Genomic DNA, 12,992 nt, shown 5'->3' with positions numbered 1-12,992 from the left:
CCGTCCCCGAGGCCGCCCCTGCGCCCTGCTCTCTCCGCGTTTCTGGGGGTTCCCCTGTTACCCCTGCTGCCCGGGCGGAAGCACCAGTCCCAGCTTCTTGGAAGGCGAGAAGGGAGAAGCCAGATCTAGGTGAGTGGTGGCCTCGATTTTTCCTTTTCTTGTTACTGAACTTGCATGCTAAGGGCACTCACTGTTGGGAAGCTAGGAAGTTAAAAGGGAAGAGAAATAAGACAAAGGCAGGCGGTCCAGACAACCCACCACAACCAGATAGGGCTGGGACCAATCCTCGCTCCCTGGCTACTCTGCACCCCACGGTCCCCCAGCCTCCCACTGACCCGGGTCCAGACACACACACCGACTTCAGCGAGTATTTGCTGGGTGGAGACAAGCGCTGGGAGTATTTCTGCTTGTTTCTCTCACTCAGCCTCTAATCAAGCAGAAACTGCCTTTGATGGTTGGCTTCATCTCCACAAGGATTCCTCCCCCCAGAGCGGAAGGATTTGAACACAGACAATTAAAAATGTGGTGTGTTTCATACCATGGCCTGCTATGCAGCACTTAACAAGCAGAAGTCAGGGCTGTGGGGATCAGCATGCCTAGATGGCAGAGAGATAAAAGTAAATGAGCATCAGATGCAAAAATATACCTACTTTAGGATGTCATTTAGGTGACTTACTTTAAAACACAGGTCACATTGTAAAATCGTAGAAAGTGGACTGTAAAATGTGTCCCAGATTCATGATTGTGGCTGGGCAGTATACAAGGGGAATGGATTTGGCATGAGGGTGAAGGTGGAGATAATGTTTTACCTAGAATTCTGAATACATACAAATGACGAAGCAAAGATGATGAAACAGAAACAATATAACGGAGGGCACCGTTAACTTTGGTGTTTTTTAATGATATTTTCTTTCTTCCCTCCTGTTCTACATAATTCCCAGTTTAAGACGTTCTGTTTTTCAAGTGCAAACACAATACGTTATGCCTATGCGATGCCTTGGCAATGAGACATACAGTGTTGTCAGAAGTTGCAACTTTCTTGCATTACAACTTAGGTTCCTCAATTCCTGAAGAGGACACCTCTGCACCGAGGGAGCCCTTACAAAAGCTCCCTATTGACAGCCCCCAAAATATAGGCCCAAGGTCAAATGCTGGCATCAGAGAAGGAGGCTGCAGTTAATAGTCTGGTAATAGGTCAAGGTAGAATCTGCAAGTTTTCTGTGTTCTTATAAACCGCATTGTTCTCTCTCTTGTATTTCCTATGTTGAGGAGGTTCATTTCCATGGGTGGTGATTGCCCTCTTGACATTTTGAAATGAAACTTATTTGACACTGCAGACTTAGTACCAGGAGGTGAGGAGGGTGTTAGGTTTGGTAGAAGAGAGTCCTATAGCTCTTCTGGGCTGTACATCAGTAGAATGGGGCGTTTTTTTATGTGTCCCTATTTTCCTAGCAGAGAAAGGTTGATTTCTTTCTGGATGTGAGGGAAAGTTGCCTAATTTGATTATCCGCATGGGGAGAAGAAGAGAAAGACAATTCTAAATTGGATGGGGTATGTTAAGTGCAATGGAGAAGCCACCACCTAATCATTCCATCCGCCTTTCCCTTCCCTGTCTACATAGTTTCTTCCTGCTAAAAATCACTGCATCTTTGGTGAACAGAATTGCACATCAAAATGAACTTGTGAAATGTGGCAAGTTGCGGTAATATTCCTCTCTCTTTTGCTTTCTGATTTGACAACCTGCAAGGTCAATGCTTGGTTGCAGAAGATAGGCTACTTGAGAGAAGCCTGAGGTGTGAAGAACGTATATAAGAATGAAAGGGTGGGGTGTAGTGGGAAAACTTGAGGCCTCACATAAAAAAAAACAAAAGAGAGTATAGCCCCCCCCCCAACCCCTGCTGTGTTAACAATCACAATTCCTTAAAATCAATGTTCTCTTTAGGATCAATCTTCTCAAATGTCATCTGTGGTTCAGCCCTGACACTAGTCCCCACTTATTCGGGACTCCAAATGCAATAATAGAATGCACAGGGCACCCCCATCCTTCTTCCTAGCCCACAAGGAAACACTAAGGCTTCTTCCTACTCCCTTTCCCGAGGGAATTAAAAGCTCTTTGTTTTTGTTTTTTCAGCCTGGAGAGACAATTGAGTTCTTTCTATCTTCCTGAGCTCAATAATCCCCCGGGCTTCCTCCAGCCACCTGTTGCCACCTGCCCCTCCAGCCCCGCCCCCATGCCATTTTAATGGGTTGCTTCCTAATTGCTGACTCTTTCTTTGCTCTTTGTTTAAGGATTCTTTTTAAAGTTCAGAAGGCGCTTTGCTGGCAGCTGGCTTTTAGTATGAAAAGTAGAATTTCTTTAATGAGTCTGCCTTCCACATGAGGGCTTGACTTACGTTTTCCTCACAGGAAAATAAGCTTTTCTTCTAGGCTTGTTTAGGGGCTTCTCAAGTTCTTTTTCAATAACATCCTTAGGGCAGGTTCCCTTGGGACACCTTCCTCAATGATGTCTCTAATTTGTATTTCCTTCATCTCAGAAAACATCCAAGAGGAAATCAGTCCGCAGGAGTCAAATTAAGTGAATGCATAAATATATGGAACAACACACCCATGGTTTTTTCTCTCGCTCTCCCTTTCCCTCTCTAAAAATCAATTTAAAAATCATACATGATAAAGAAATCCTGCTACTATTAAAATATCTGTAGCTAACATTTATTCTGTGCACGGGCCCTTTGTGTCCCATGCTTGTGAGTAGCTCAGGCCATAGAGCTAAAAATGAATATTTAAATAATTTGTATAAAAGCACTAGCTTCGCCCGTTTATGGTAGATCTGAAGGGCTAGCTCTGGACCCATGTTTCCACATGGCGGCACTCTCCTAGATTTGAGGGCAGTAGCCTCTTTTCGGTGGAGCCTGGATCCTCCAGGTTGCCAGTGTTCCCACCGGGCACTCTGTCTTGTGCCTGGGCTGGTGAGCTCACTTGCATTTCTGCCTGGCTCTGGTAGGCGTCTGAGCCTGTGATTCCTGAGGAAGGCACTGTGGTTTTCCCCATGTTACAGGTTAGGGGTGAAGCCACCGGCCCAGAGCCATTCTCCGTGTCAGTTGTAGAACCAGAACTCTGGATGCTGCCTCTTTTTACCAATTTCAGGGAAAGTAAAATTCTCTTTTTCCTCACCTGAGGATATGTTTATTGATTTTAGAGAGAGAGAGGAAGACAGAGAGAAACACCTATATGAGATAAAAATATCCATCGATTGCCTCCTGTACACACCCTGAGCGGGGATGGAACCCGCAACCTAGGTACATGCCCTAACCAGGAATCGAGCCCATAAACTTGGTGTTCAGGACAATGCTCCAACCAACTGAATCACCCGGTCAGGGTGGGTGAGTAAAATTCTTTGCGACTGGGTTTAGGAATGAAACAAAAAAAGCCATAGTGCATATGTTTTCCAGGGCTTTTTAGCTCTCACATACATTACTTAATTTGAGCTTTAGAGTAGCTAATAATTATTGAGCACTTATGCCGTGAAAATACTTTACATATTATCTCATTAAACATTTAATCTCTCTTGGCAGTAAGGACCATGATCAAGTTCAGGGGAAGGGAAAAAAGAAACATGTTGAGTAAAATTTAGCAACTTCCTGGGGTGGCAAAGCCCAAACTCAGCCCTTGTTCCTTTTATATTGTAGTACCTTCCAGGGTCAGAGAAAAGGGAGAGGGAATGTATTTATTTACAATTAAAAAAGAAATTAAAGTTGTTGATCACACATCAAAAAAATTTTTCAATCAACATATTTTCTCAAACATATGGAGAGTACAATAAAATCTTATTTTTATTTTATAGTTGTTAAAGTACTACTGACCTCATTTTAAACTTGTCTTCATACTTCAAACATATTTCGCTTTGCTCGTTCTTTGTAAGTCTAGGTCCACTACTAATGAGGCTGTGAAGTGGCTTCTCCCAGATGCTTAATGTTCTCTGTTATTGCTGAAATTATTTTCAAGTACAAAAAATTTCACCAGAGTGGTACAAATGAACATTTCAGCCACAGTCTGCACTCAGGGTACTAGAGTATGCCATTTGTACGGTATTACAAGGCCATCATTTCTTGTTCTCTCCTTGATATCTAGCTAAGGCATCCAGACCTCTTTTGAGCGAAGATGAATGTTTCTGCCAGGATTATGTAACTGGAGGATCCAGGTCTGAGCAGACAACCATGGGAGCCAATACTTCAAGCAAACCCCCAGTTTTTGATGAAAATGAGGATGGTAAGCTATGTGTGGTAGTTGTGCATAATAGGTAGACTTTTGCACAATTCCAAATAAGCTCTTAGTTTCTTAAGTATATTTTAATGTACTGCAAGGGTGAGCCCAAGAACCTTGTGTGCTCACAGTTAGATTTAATCGCCCACTTTCCATGGGACTTCAGGCAGCTGTCTTAATTGTGACTGTACCAATGCCCTATGTCCAAAGGGGGCTGTTGGGCACTTGGTCAATAGAAGACCTTGAAGTGAAATGATTTGTTTGTTCTCTATGCTGTTCCCTTGACAGTTGAAATTACTACTACCTACTGCTAGTTATTATAGAACATTTCTTATATTATCAAATTACATGTGAATGATAATGCATACTCATAGTATAGAATGAAGTCATTACGTAGGTGTTCTCTGAACCTCTAACTGCCAAAATCCGGGGTCCTAGACCAATTCCACAATGCTAGGCCACAGGAAAAAGAATCGGTGGAAAACTTTCAAGGCCAGACTCAGCAAGAAAAGCAATAAAAGCATGGATCTTGATTCTCCCGTCACCCCACCATCAGTCGTGCCAAAACCAGGCAAGGGCCTGGTGATTCTTCCTTCCCATAGTGGGAGTCAGAGCAGCCTCGTCAGTGCATGCAGGGTAGCAGCTGTTTATGTGTTGTCTGGGAAAAAGAAATCCCCTGCTAGTAAGTTGTCCAGGCTTCCCAGAGGGAGCCCCCAGAGTCATTTCCAGGGAGTTCTGCTAATGGGCCTTAAAGGAAAAGAACAATGAACTGAAATTCAGAAGATCTGAACACCAGGCCTATTACAAGCTACCTGTGTGGCTCCAGAATTAGTCCCTCTTCAGTTTCCTCATCAGTTAAGTGAAAGATAGGCTGATCGTGAAGATCTTTTTTAAGGTCTTTTTTTAACTCAAAAAGTTTACCATTTGGAGATCCTCAAACCAATTTGCAAACATGATGATGCAGTATCAAAATCATCAAGGAAAGTTGTGTTAAAATGGACATTTGACTGCTGGAAAAGAAACTGAATATCAGTGGCTTAGACAAGATGGACATGTTTTCTTTATTATGTAACAATCTAGGCATAAGTAATAGGTGATATGTGGCTCTAGAAGGTTAGGAATTGTGACTCTGAAAAGCTGATTTCTCTCATTCTCTTTCCATCCCTAGAATCTTACTCTCCATCTGGTGCCTCTGGATGGCTCACTACCACTTCCAAATGCCAGCAGTGGAAGGGGGAGGGGAGGCTGTGCCCACTCCTTTGAGGCACATGATCTGGCTATAGCTGGTCACTTTCATTCACATGCACATACCTAGTTACCAGGGACATGGAAATTTATTTATCTTGTATGGCCATGAACCTTCTCAAAATAAGGTGTTCTGTTTAGTTCCCCAGGAAGAATTAGCAGTTTGCCATGGTTGTGGGGCATACCAGAAGCCTGCTACAATCTAAGTTTTTGAGACTTTGGATTGACCCTTTTAAAAACAAAATATTTGATCCCAGCTATTCACTATTAATTTAGAGGCACAAAATATTGTATAGGAACCCTGAAATTATAGAGTTAGAAATGGTCTTAAGAAATTTTTTCCACTCTTAATTTCTATTGCCTTGCTTTGCTTTCTCAAGTAGTAAAGGCAAGGATCTAGAGACCGTGATGGTACTTGATTTTTCCATCTCTAAAATGGGAAGACAAGTTGGCTTGGATTTTATTCATTTGGTTCACTATCCTCCCTATGGATTCAGAGCTAATGCTGTGCATGGGGCTGGTCCTCAGAGAACAGAGTAGGAAAGAGAGGCCAGCTTCATGCTTGTAAGTTGCTAAGGATATGTGTCATATTAAGGCAGTGGTTCTCAACCTTCTGGCCCTTTAAATACAGTTCCTCATGTTGTGACCCAACCATAAAATTATTTCTGTTGCTACTTCATAACTGTAATGTTGCTACTGTTATGAATCATAATGTAAATATCTGATATGCAGGATGGTCTTAGGCGACCCCTGTGAAAGGGTCTTTCGACCGCCAAAGGGGTCTCGACCCACAGGTTAAGAACCGCTGTATTAAGGTATTAGGATGGCATTAGAAAGAGCAAACATAGAAATGACTAAATCCTCTTTAATTCAGCCAGCCCTTCTCATGGGGTGCCCAAGAAAGTTACAGAGCTAAGAAAGTGAGGCACCACTTCATAAATACCTGCAAGGAACTCTGGAAGAGTTAGGGTTAGGGTAGAGTCAGGTTTAAGGAGCAAGCAGTTCTTTCTCAAAACTTAAGGTATTAGGATGGCATTAGAAAGAGCAAACATAGAAATGACTAAATCCTCTTAATTCAGCCAGCCCTTCTTCTCATGGGGTGCCCAAGGAAGTTACAGAGTAAGAAAGTGTGACCAATGGGAAATAAGGCACCACTTCATGAATACCTGCAAGGAACTCTGGAGAGTTAGGGTTAGAGTAGAGTCAGGTTTAAGGAGCAGCAGTTCTTTCTCAAAACCCTCTAGGTTGCCACTTTTTTGTTGTCCAACCTCCCCAGCCCAATGAGATGATCCCACGGCAGCATAAAAAGAAGAGCTGAGCAGAACAGTCTGTCTGTGCTTCCCAGGGGACAAGGCTGTGAGTCCATTCATATACACAGCTGCAAGGCAGAAACTGAAGGGCAACTCCACCTGCTATGAGCCTGTCACTCTGTTAGGATGAGGAATAGAATAGAAAACGAGATGGCCACGCCCTGCCCTTGTGGAGAAGACAAACAATAGACAAATAAAAAATCCAACTCAAGGGGCCAAAGAGCCACATGTGGCTTGTGAGTCACGGTTTGCCGACCACTGCTCTAGGTTGCCACTTTGTTGTCCAACTTCCCCAGCCCAATGAGATGATCCCATGGCAGCACCCATAAAAAGAAGAGCTGAGCAGGACAGTCTGTCTGTGCTTCCCAGGGGACAAGGCTGTGAGTCCATTCATATACACAGCTGCAAGGCAGAAACTGAAGGGCAAATCTACCTACTATGAGACTGTCACTCTGTTAGGATGAGGAATAGAATAGAAAACAAGATGGCCATGCCCTGCCCTTGTGGAGAAGACAAACAATAGACAAGTAAAAAATTTGGATAACTTCAGAGAATGTTAAAGTGACTCCAAGGAAATAAGTCAGAGTGATCTTATGAAGAGTGACAGGGTGATGGTGGAGACCATGATAGATAGGGTATGGTCGGGTGTGGCCTCTCTGAGATGGTGACATTTGAGTTGGAAAAGGTGAAGAGGAGCCACTCATGCAATGACAAGAAGAATAGTTCAAGCACAGGAAAAAAGCAAATCCAAAGTCCAATCAATGACAAAATTGGGATTGAATAGTTGGCTATCTGATGACCATGAGTTTGCATATATAAAACTAATTTTTAAATCAATGCATCTTATAAAGTTGATTTGGCTCCTTTTATAGCTCTGGATGGAGCACAAGGTAAATTTTATTTGATTGCTGTGAAGCTTCCGACCAAGAAACAAAAACAGCAAAGAAAAAAGCACTGACTAATCAATTAACATTAATGCTTATATTATTTTGATGTCCATTTTTTTAATGTAAATAATCAAATCGGGCCAAAATCTAGGGCACCAAATGAGCCAATTTAATTATTTTAAAAATATTGCTGAAGAGAATCCCAATATGTGATGATGAAAAAGTATGTAATATTTCCTTCAAAGTGTTTACTATTCCCAACATTGCTTTGAAGAATATTCAAACCGATTTTCCCCGGTAATATTTCAATATTTGTTTCTCATGGAAAGTGTTTTGGTTCACATGGAAGGTAATTAAGGAATAAGATAAGGAGAGACCAAGATGGCGGCATGGGTAAACACCGCAGACTGCTGCCGCAAACAACCACTTCAAAAAGTTGTTCAAAAGACGGAACGGACATCACCCAGAACCACAGGAAGGCTGGCTGAGGAGAGACTCTTCAACTAGAAGGAAAAATAACAGCACACCGAGGCTCAGAGGATGGGGGGGAAAAAAAGAGGAACAAATGTAACCTGAACAATAAAGATTTAATTAAAAAAAAAAAGGAATAAGATAAGATGTTATTGGATGTCCCTTGAGATAAGTTGTTCTCACTAGAATTCATCCTGACACTGTATTTTGTGTTGTTCCATCTGATAGTGATCCTGAAAGAATTTTTCTCTTCGCTACTTATATAGATCTTTATTTAATGAAAACAAAGTGTAAGCTTATAGTACTGTTGGACACAATAAAGTTTGCTTATTTGGTTAATGTTAAGTCAACTTTTACAAAGTAGATCTCAAATTATACTATTGTTTTGTTCTGGGGCTCTCACTTTTATATTTTAGCACAAACCTAAGTCCTAATTACTTATTTTATTATGATAAAATATATATAACACACTGTACCATTTTAATCATTTTTAAGTGCACAGTTCAGTGGCATTGAAATTTCCATTTGGGGGCAACCATCACCACCATCTAGAACTTTTTCACCTTTCCAAACTAAAACTGCATCCCCACTAAACAATAATACCCCATTCCCTCTTTTCCCCAAATTACAGAGAAGAAGGGAGAGGAATAGAGAGTTAGAAACATCGATGAGAGAGAAACATCAATCAGCTGCCTCCTGCACACTCCATCCTGGGGATGTACCCGCAACCAAGGTACATGCCCTTGACCAGAATCGAACCTGGGACCCTTGAGTCTGCAGGCCGATGCTCTATCCACTGAGCCAAACCGGTTAGGGCAAGCCATTCAACTTTCTGTCCCTATGAATTTGACTATTCTAAGTCCCTCATAATATTTGTCTGGCTTATTTCACTTATCCAATGTTTTCAAGGTTTATTCATGTTGTAGCATGTATCAGAATTTTATTCCTTTTTAAGGCTGAATAATATTCCATTGTGTGTGTATACAACGTTTTGTTTATTCTTTCATCCACTGGTGGACATTTGATGGTTCCCATCTTCTGACTACTGTGAATTTGACTGCTATGAACATTGGTGAGCAAATACTTGTTTGAGTCCCTGTGTCTCAATTATTTTAGTTATATGTACTTGGAAGTGGAATTTTTGGATCCTATGGTAATTCTTTAAATTTTTGAGGAACTACCAGACAATCTTCCACCTAATTATGTTTAGTGTTTTAGTAATGGGAAACCACCCAGCATAATGGGCTAAAAGCATGGGCTCTAGTATTGGAAGGACATGCACAGGTTCAAATCTCAGCTGTGCCACAGACTAGCAATGTGAAAACTAAAGGGGACATAGCTTGATCCAGCATCAGGAAACACTGAAGTCAATTGGACTAATTACAAAGTGTTCTAGAGGGACTTGCAATATCATGAACAAAGTCCCAGCCTAAACAATTACTAGTGAATTCATTTGGAAAAAACAACAACAACTTATATACGTAAGCAATGGGTATACTTCATTGGGCCATTGTGGGGTTTAAGTAAAATAATGCGAGTAAAACACTTAGCAAGCTGTCTTACCTAAAGTGATCACCCAATTAATGCCAATGATAGTGTTATTTATTAGCATCAGAGTCTCTTAGCATGAACTCTTTGAACTACTTCAACTTTGGAAAGAAACAAAATTGATTCAATGCAACTCTGTTGATGCCATAGTCAATATGACCTATTCACAGTTCTATCAATGGAATTGGGTCAGAAAACCTATATAAAAGTCCTCTAAATAGAGGCTAAGTTATTGACTGTACAAAACAGCCTCATCTGGTTTCTCTTTTTATCCCCCTGAGTTGATTGTGATTTTATTTAAGACAAAATTGAGAACTCATTGAGCTGCAAATCAACAAACTTTTTCTTTTCTTTTTTTTAAATATGCTTCTTTTTATTACAAGGAAGGAAGAAGAGGGAGAGAGAGACAGAAACATCAATGATGAGAGAGAACCTTAGACCCACTGCCTCCTTCATGCCCCTCACTGGAGATTGAGCCCACAACCCGGGCATGTGCCCTTGACCAGAATCGAACTCAGGACCCTTCAGTCCTCAGGCCGATGCTCTATCCACTGAGACAAACTGGCTAGGGCTCAATAAACTTTTTCTGACTTCAACCTAAAGCTGCCTATTTAAGTAATCCCATTGGATCAACAGACACAGTGACAATTGTACTCCCTCCCCTTCCCCCCTTCCCAACTGCCATCTGGCTACTCTATGATTGTCACATAGCAAGGCATTGTTGAAATCACTGTGTATTTATATTTCATAAATGATACAGAGAGACATTTTAAGTTTTCTGAAAGAAAAGGAGTGCAAGTGATACTTGTTCTTAATGTTTATAACTCTTTTCCTTTAATCTGTTTTATTTCCTCTTTCTGAATGCAGTGGTTTTGTTTGTTCTGTGTAGTTTGGGCTTCTTCTTCTTCTTCTTCTTCTTCTTCTTCTTCTTCTTCTTCTTCTTCTTCTTCTTCTTCTTCTTCTTCTTCTTCTTCTTCTTCTTCTTCTTCTTCTTCTTCTTCTTCTTCTTCTTCTTCTTCTTCTTCTTCTTCTTCTTCTTCTTCTTCTTCTTCTTCTTCTTCTTCTTCTTCTTCTTCTTCTTCTTCTTCTTCTTCTTCTTCTTCTTCTTCTTCTTCTTCTTCTTCTTCTTCTTCTTCTTCTTCTTCTTCTTCTTCTTCTTCTTCTTCTTCTTCTTCTTCTTCTTCTTCTTCTTCTTCTTCTTCTTCTTCTTCTTCTTCTTCTTCTTCTTCTTCTTCTTCTTCTTCTTCTTCTTCTTCTTCTTCTTCTTCTTCTTCTTCTTCTTCTTCTTCTTCTTCTTCTTCTTCTTCTTCTTCTTCTTCTTCTTCTTCTTCTTCTTCTTCTTCTTCTTCTTCTTCTTCTTCTTCTTCTTCTTCTTCTTCTTCTTCTTCTTCTTCTTCTTCTTCTTCTTCTTCTTCTTCTTCTTCTTCTTGTTCATCACCATCATCATCTTCTTCTTCTGGCTTGTTTTATTTTTTTTCTTCTTCTTCTTCTTCTTCTTCATCATCATCATCATCATCATCATCTTCTTCTGGCTTGTTTTATTTTTAAAAAAAATCAACATTTAAAAAGTTCAATAATTGAGGTCTTCGTGCTAATTTAGAAAAAGTTATTTAATAACAGGAGAAAGTAGACCTGTTAATAATTCAGGGTCTAGGTAACAGAAGAGGGTCTTGCAATCATTATAAGCTGCCTGTGTTTCCAAGTATATACAAAAAATATAGAGGTCAGTGGGTTTGGTTCAACCAAGAGACAACTTTCTTCTGGAGCGTTGTAGCTAAGAAAAGTTGGCCTTAGGTTAAAAAGCTGCTACAAAGAGTTCATCCATGTCCTGAGTTTGCAGAGAGAACTCAATCATTGCATTATTCTTTGGACTTGCTGAAAACTCAATGTTCTTCTTTCATTTGGCAACACTGGTCTCCTAGGATATGTGACTCTTTCCAGTTTTCCTCCATCTTCAGTGACAGAGGCAATGGGTCCTTCAAAATGTTGGGCCAAAAAATTGGTCACAGATTTGCAATCCAAAAGAAACGGGAGGTTACTGAATTGATTCCAGCAAGGAAGGACTTTGAGAACCTCCTTGGTTAGTTTAATGTCTATGCATTGCTATTTGTACCCACGTTCCCCGCTCAAACTTGAGTAATGGTGTCATGTTATTCACTGTCTTGCATTAAAATGGTTAAGAAAGTAAAAGCAAAACGTCTCTAGCAAGAATTAGCTTCTTAAAAAATTAAGTCATCTTGAAATGTCTAACCTTTAGGTATGACATTTGTCATAAAGAACTTCAGATCCAACAGTTTATCGCAACACTTTGTGAGGGCTTTAGTTGCCCCAGCCCAAGGGGTTGGAAGACTCAGAAAGAGACAAACTAGGCAGCTAAGAAACAACCTGGGAGACGAAGCTGGTGCTTCCGACCTGCACGTTCCCCGAGCAGTGAGTTAGGAGCATGTGTGTGGGAGAATCTGCTCAAGTGTATTAAGAATTTACATCCTGCCTTTGGAGATTCCCAGAGCTCCTGAGCATATTAAAGGCTCTGAAATGTCCTTCAGTATTAAAATCTCAGTATTCTGTTTTCCAAACTTATTTCACAATGAAACCATTTTTTATGGAAAACATTTTAATACCTGGTGACACGTAATATTCTGTGGATCTCAATTTGGGAAAATACTCTAGGTTAAGAAACTAAATCTGTAAGCCAGTTTCAACTTCAGACAATGTGATTGGTACTCCAAGCCTACTGTCTTTTATTGTTTTTTTTAATCCTTACCTGAGGATATTTTTTCCATTGATTTTTAGAGAGAGTGAAAGGGAGTGACATGTGACCTGTCCAGGGCGGGGATCAAACCTGCAACTGAGGTACATTCCCTTGACAGGTACATGCCCATGCCCCAAACCCTTAGATCTGCTCTAACCACTGAGAAAAACTAGCCAGGGCTGCCTTTTTTGTTTTTAATCCTCATCCGAGGATATGTTTGTTTTGTCTGTTTGTTTATTGATTTGAGAGAGAGAGAAAGAGAGAGGGAGAGAGAAAGAAAAAGAGAAACATAGATGTGAGAGAGAAACATCCTTTGGTTGCCTCCTGTACAGCCCTGACTGAGGATCAATCCCACAACCTAGATATGTGCTCTGGTCTGGAATTGAACCTGCTACCTTTTAGTGTATAGGACATGCTCCAACTATCTGAGTCACTGGCCAGGGCCAAGCCTAATGATTTAAGTGAGAATGGGGGTGAAGGCCTTCAGGGGATCCAACTTCTCTTGTATGGCCTTTCCCT

At 40.8% G+C, this 12,992-nt stretch overlaps 1 protein-coding gene across 1 annotated transcript in view; it reads left to right on the top strand.

Moving 5' to 3' along the window:
* Nucleotides 1–6: 6 nt before the first annotated feature.
* Nucleotides 7–12,992, top strand: part of STK32A (serine/threonine kinase 32A) — a 92,431-nt gene continuing 79,445 nt past the window's right edge. Inside the window, exons 1-2 of the mRNA XM_005877651.2 lie at nucleotides 7–129; nucleotides 4,129–4,266. Coding sequence (XP_005877713.1) covers nucleotides 4,215–4,266 — 52 coding nt within the window. The 5' untranslated portion in view covers nucleotides 7–129; nucleotides 4,129–4,214. The remainder of the gene's footprint in view (nucleotides 130–4,128; nucleotides 4,267–12,992) is intronic.

Source organism: Myotis brandtii, unplaced genomic scaffold, assembly GCF_000412655.1.
Source record: "Myotis brandtii unplaced genomic scaffold, ASM41265v1 scaffold524, whole genome shotgun sequence".
Taxonomy (NCBI): Eukaryota; Metazoa; Chordata; class Mammalia; order Chiroptera; family Vespertilionidae; genus Myotis; species Myotis brandtii.
The sequence above is the reverse complement of the archived record's forward strand: the minus strand, read 5'-3'. Positions and strand labels throughout refer to the sequence as shown.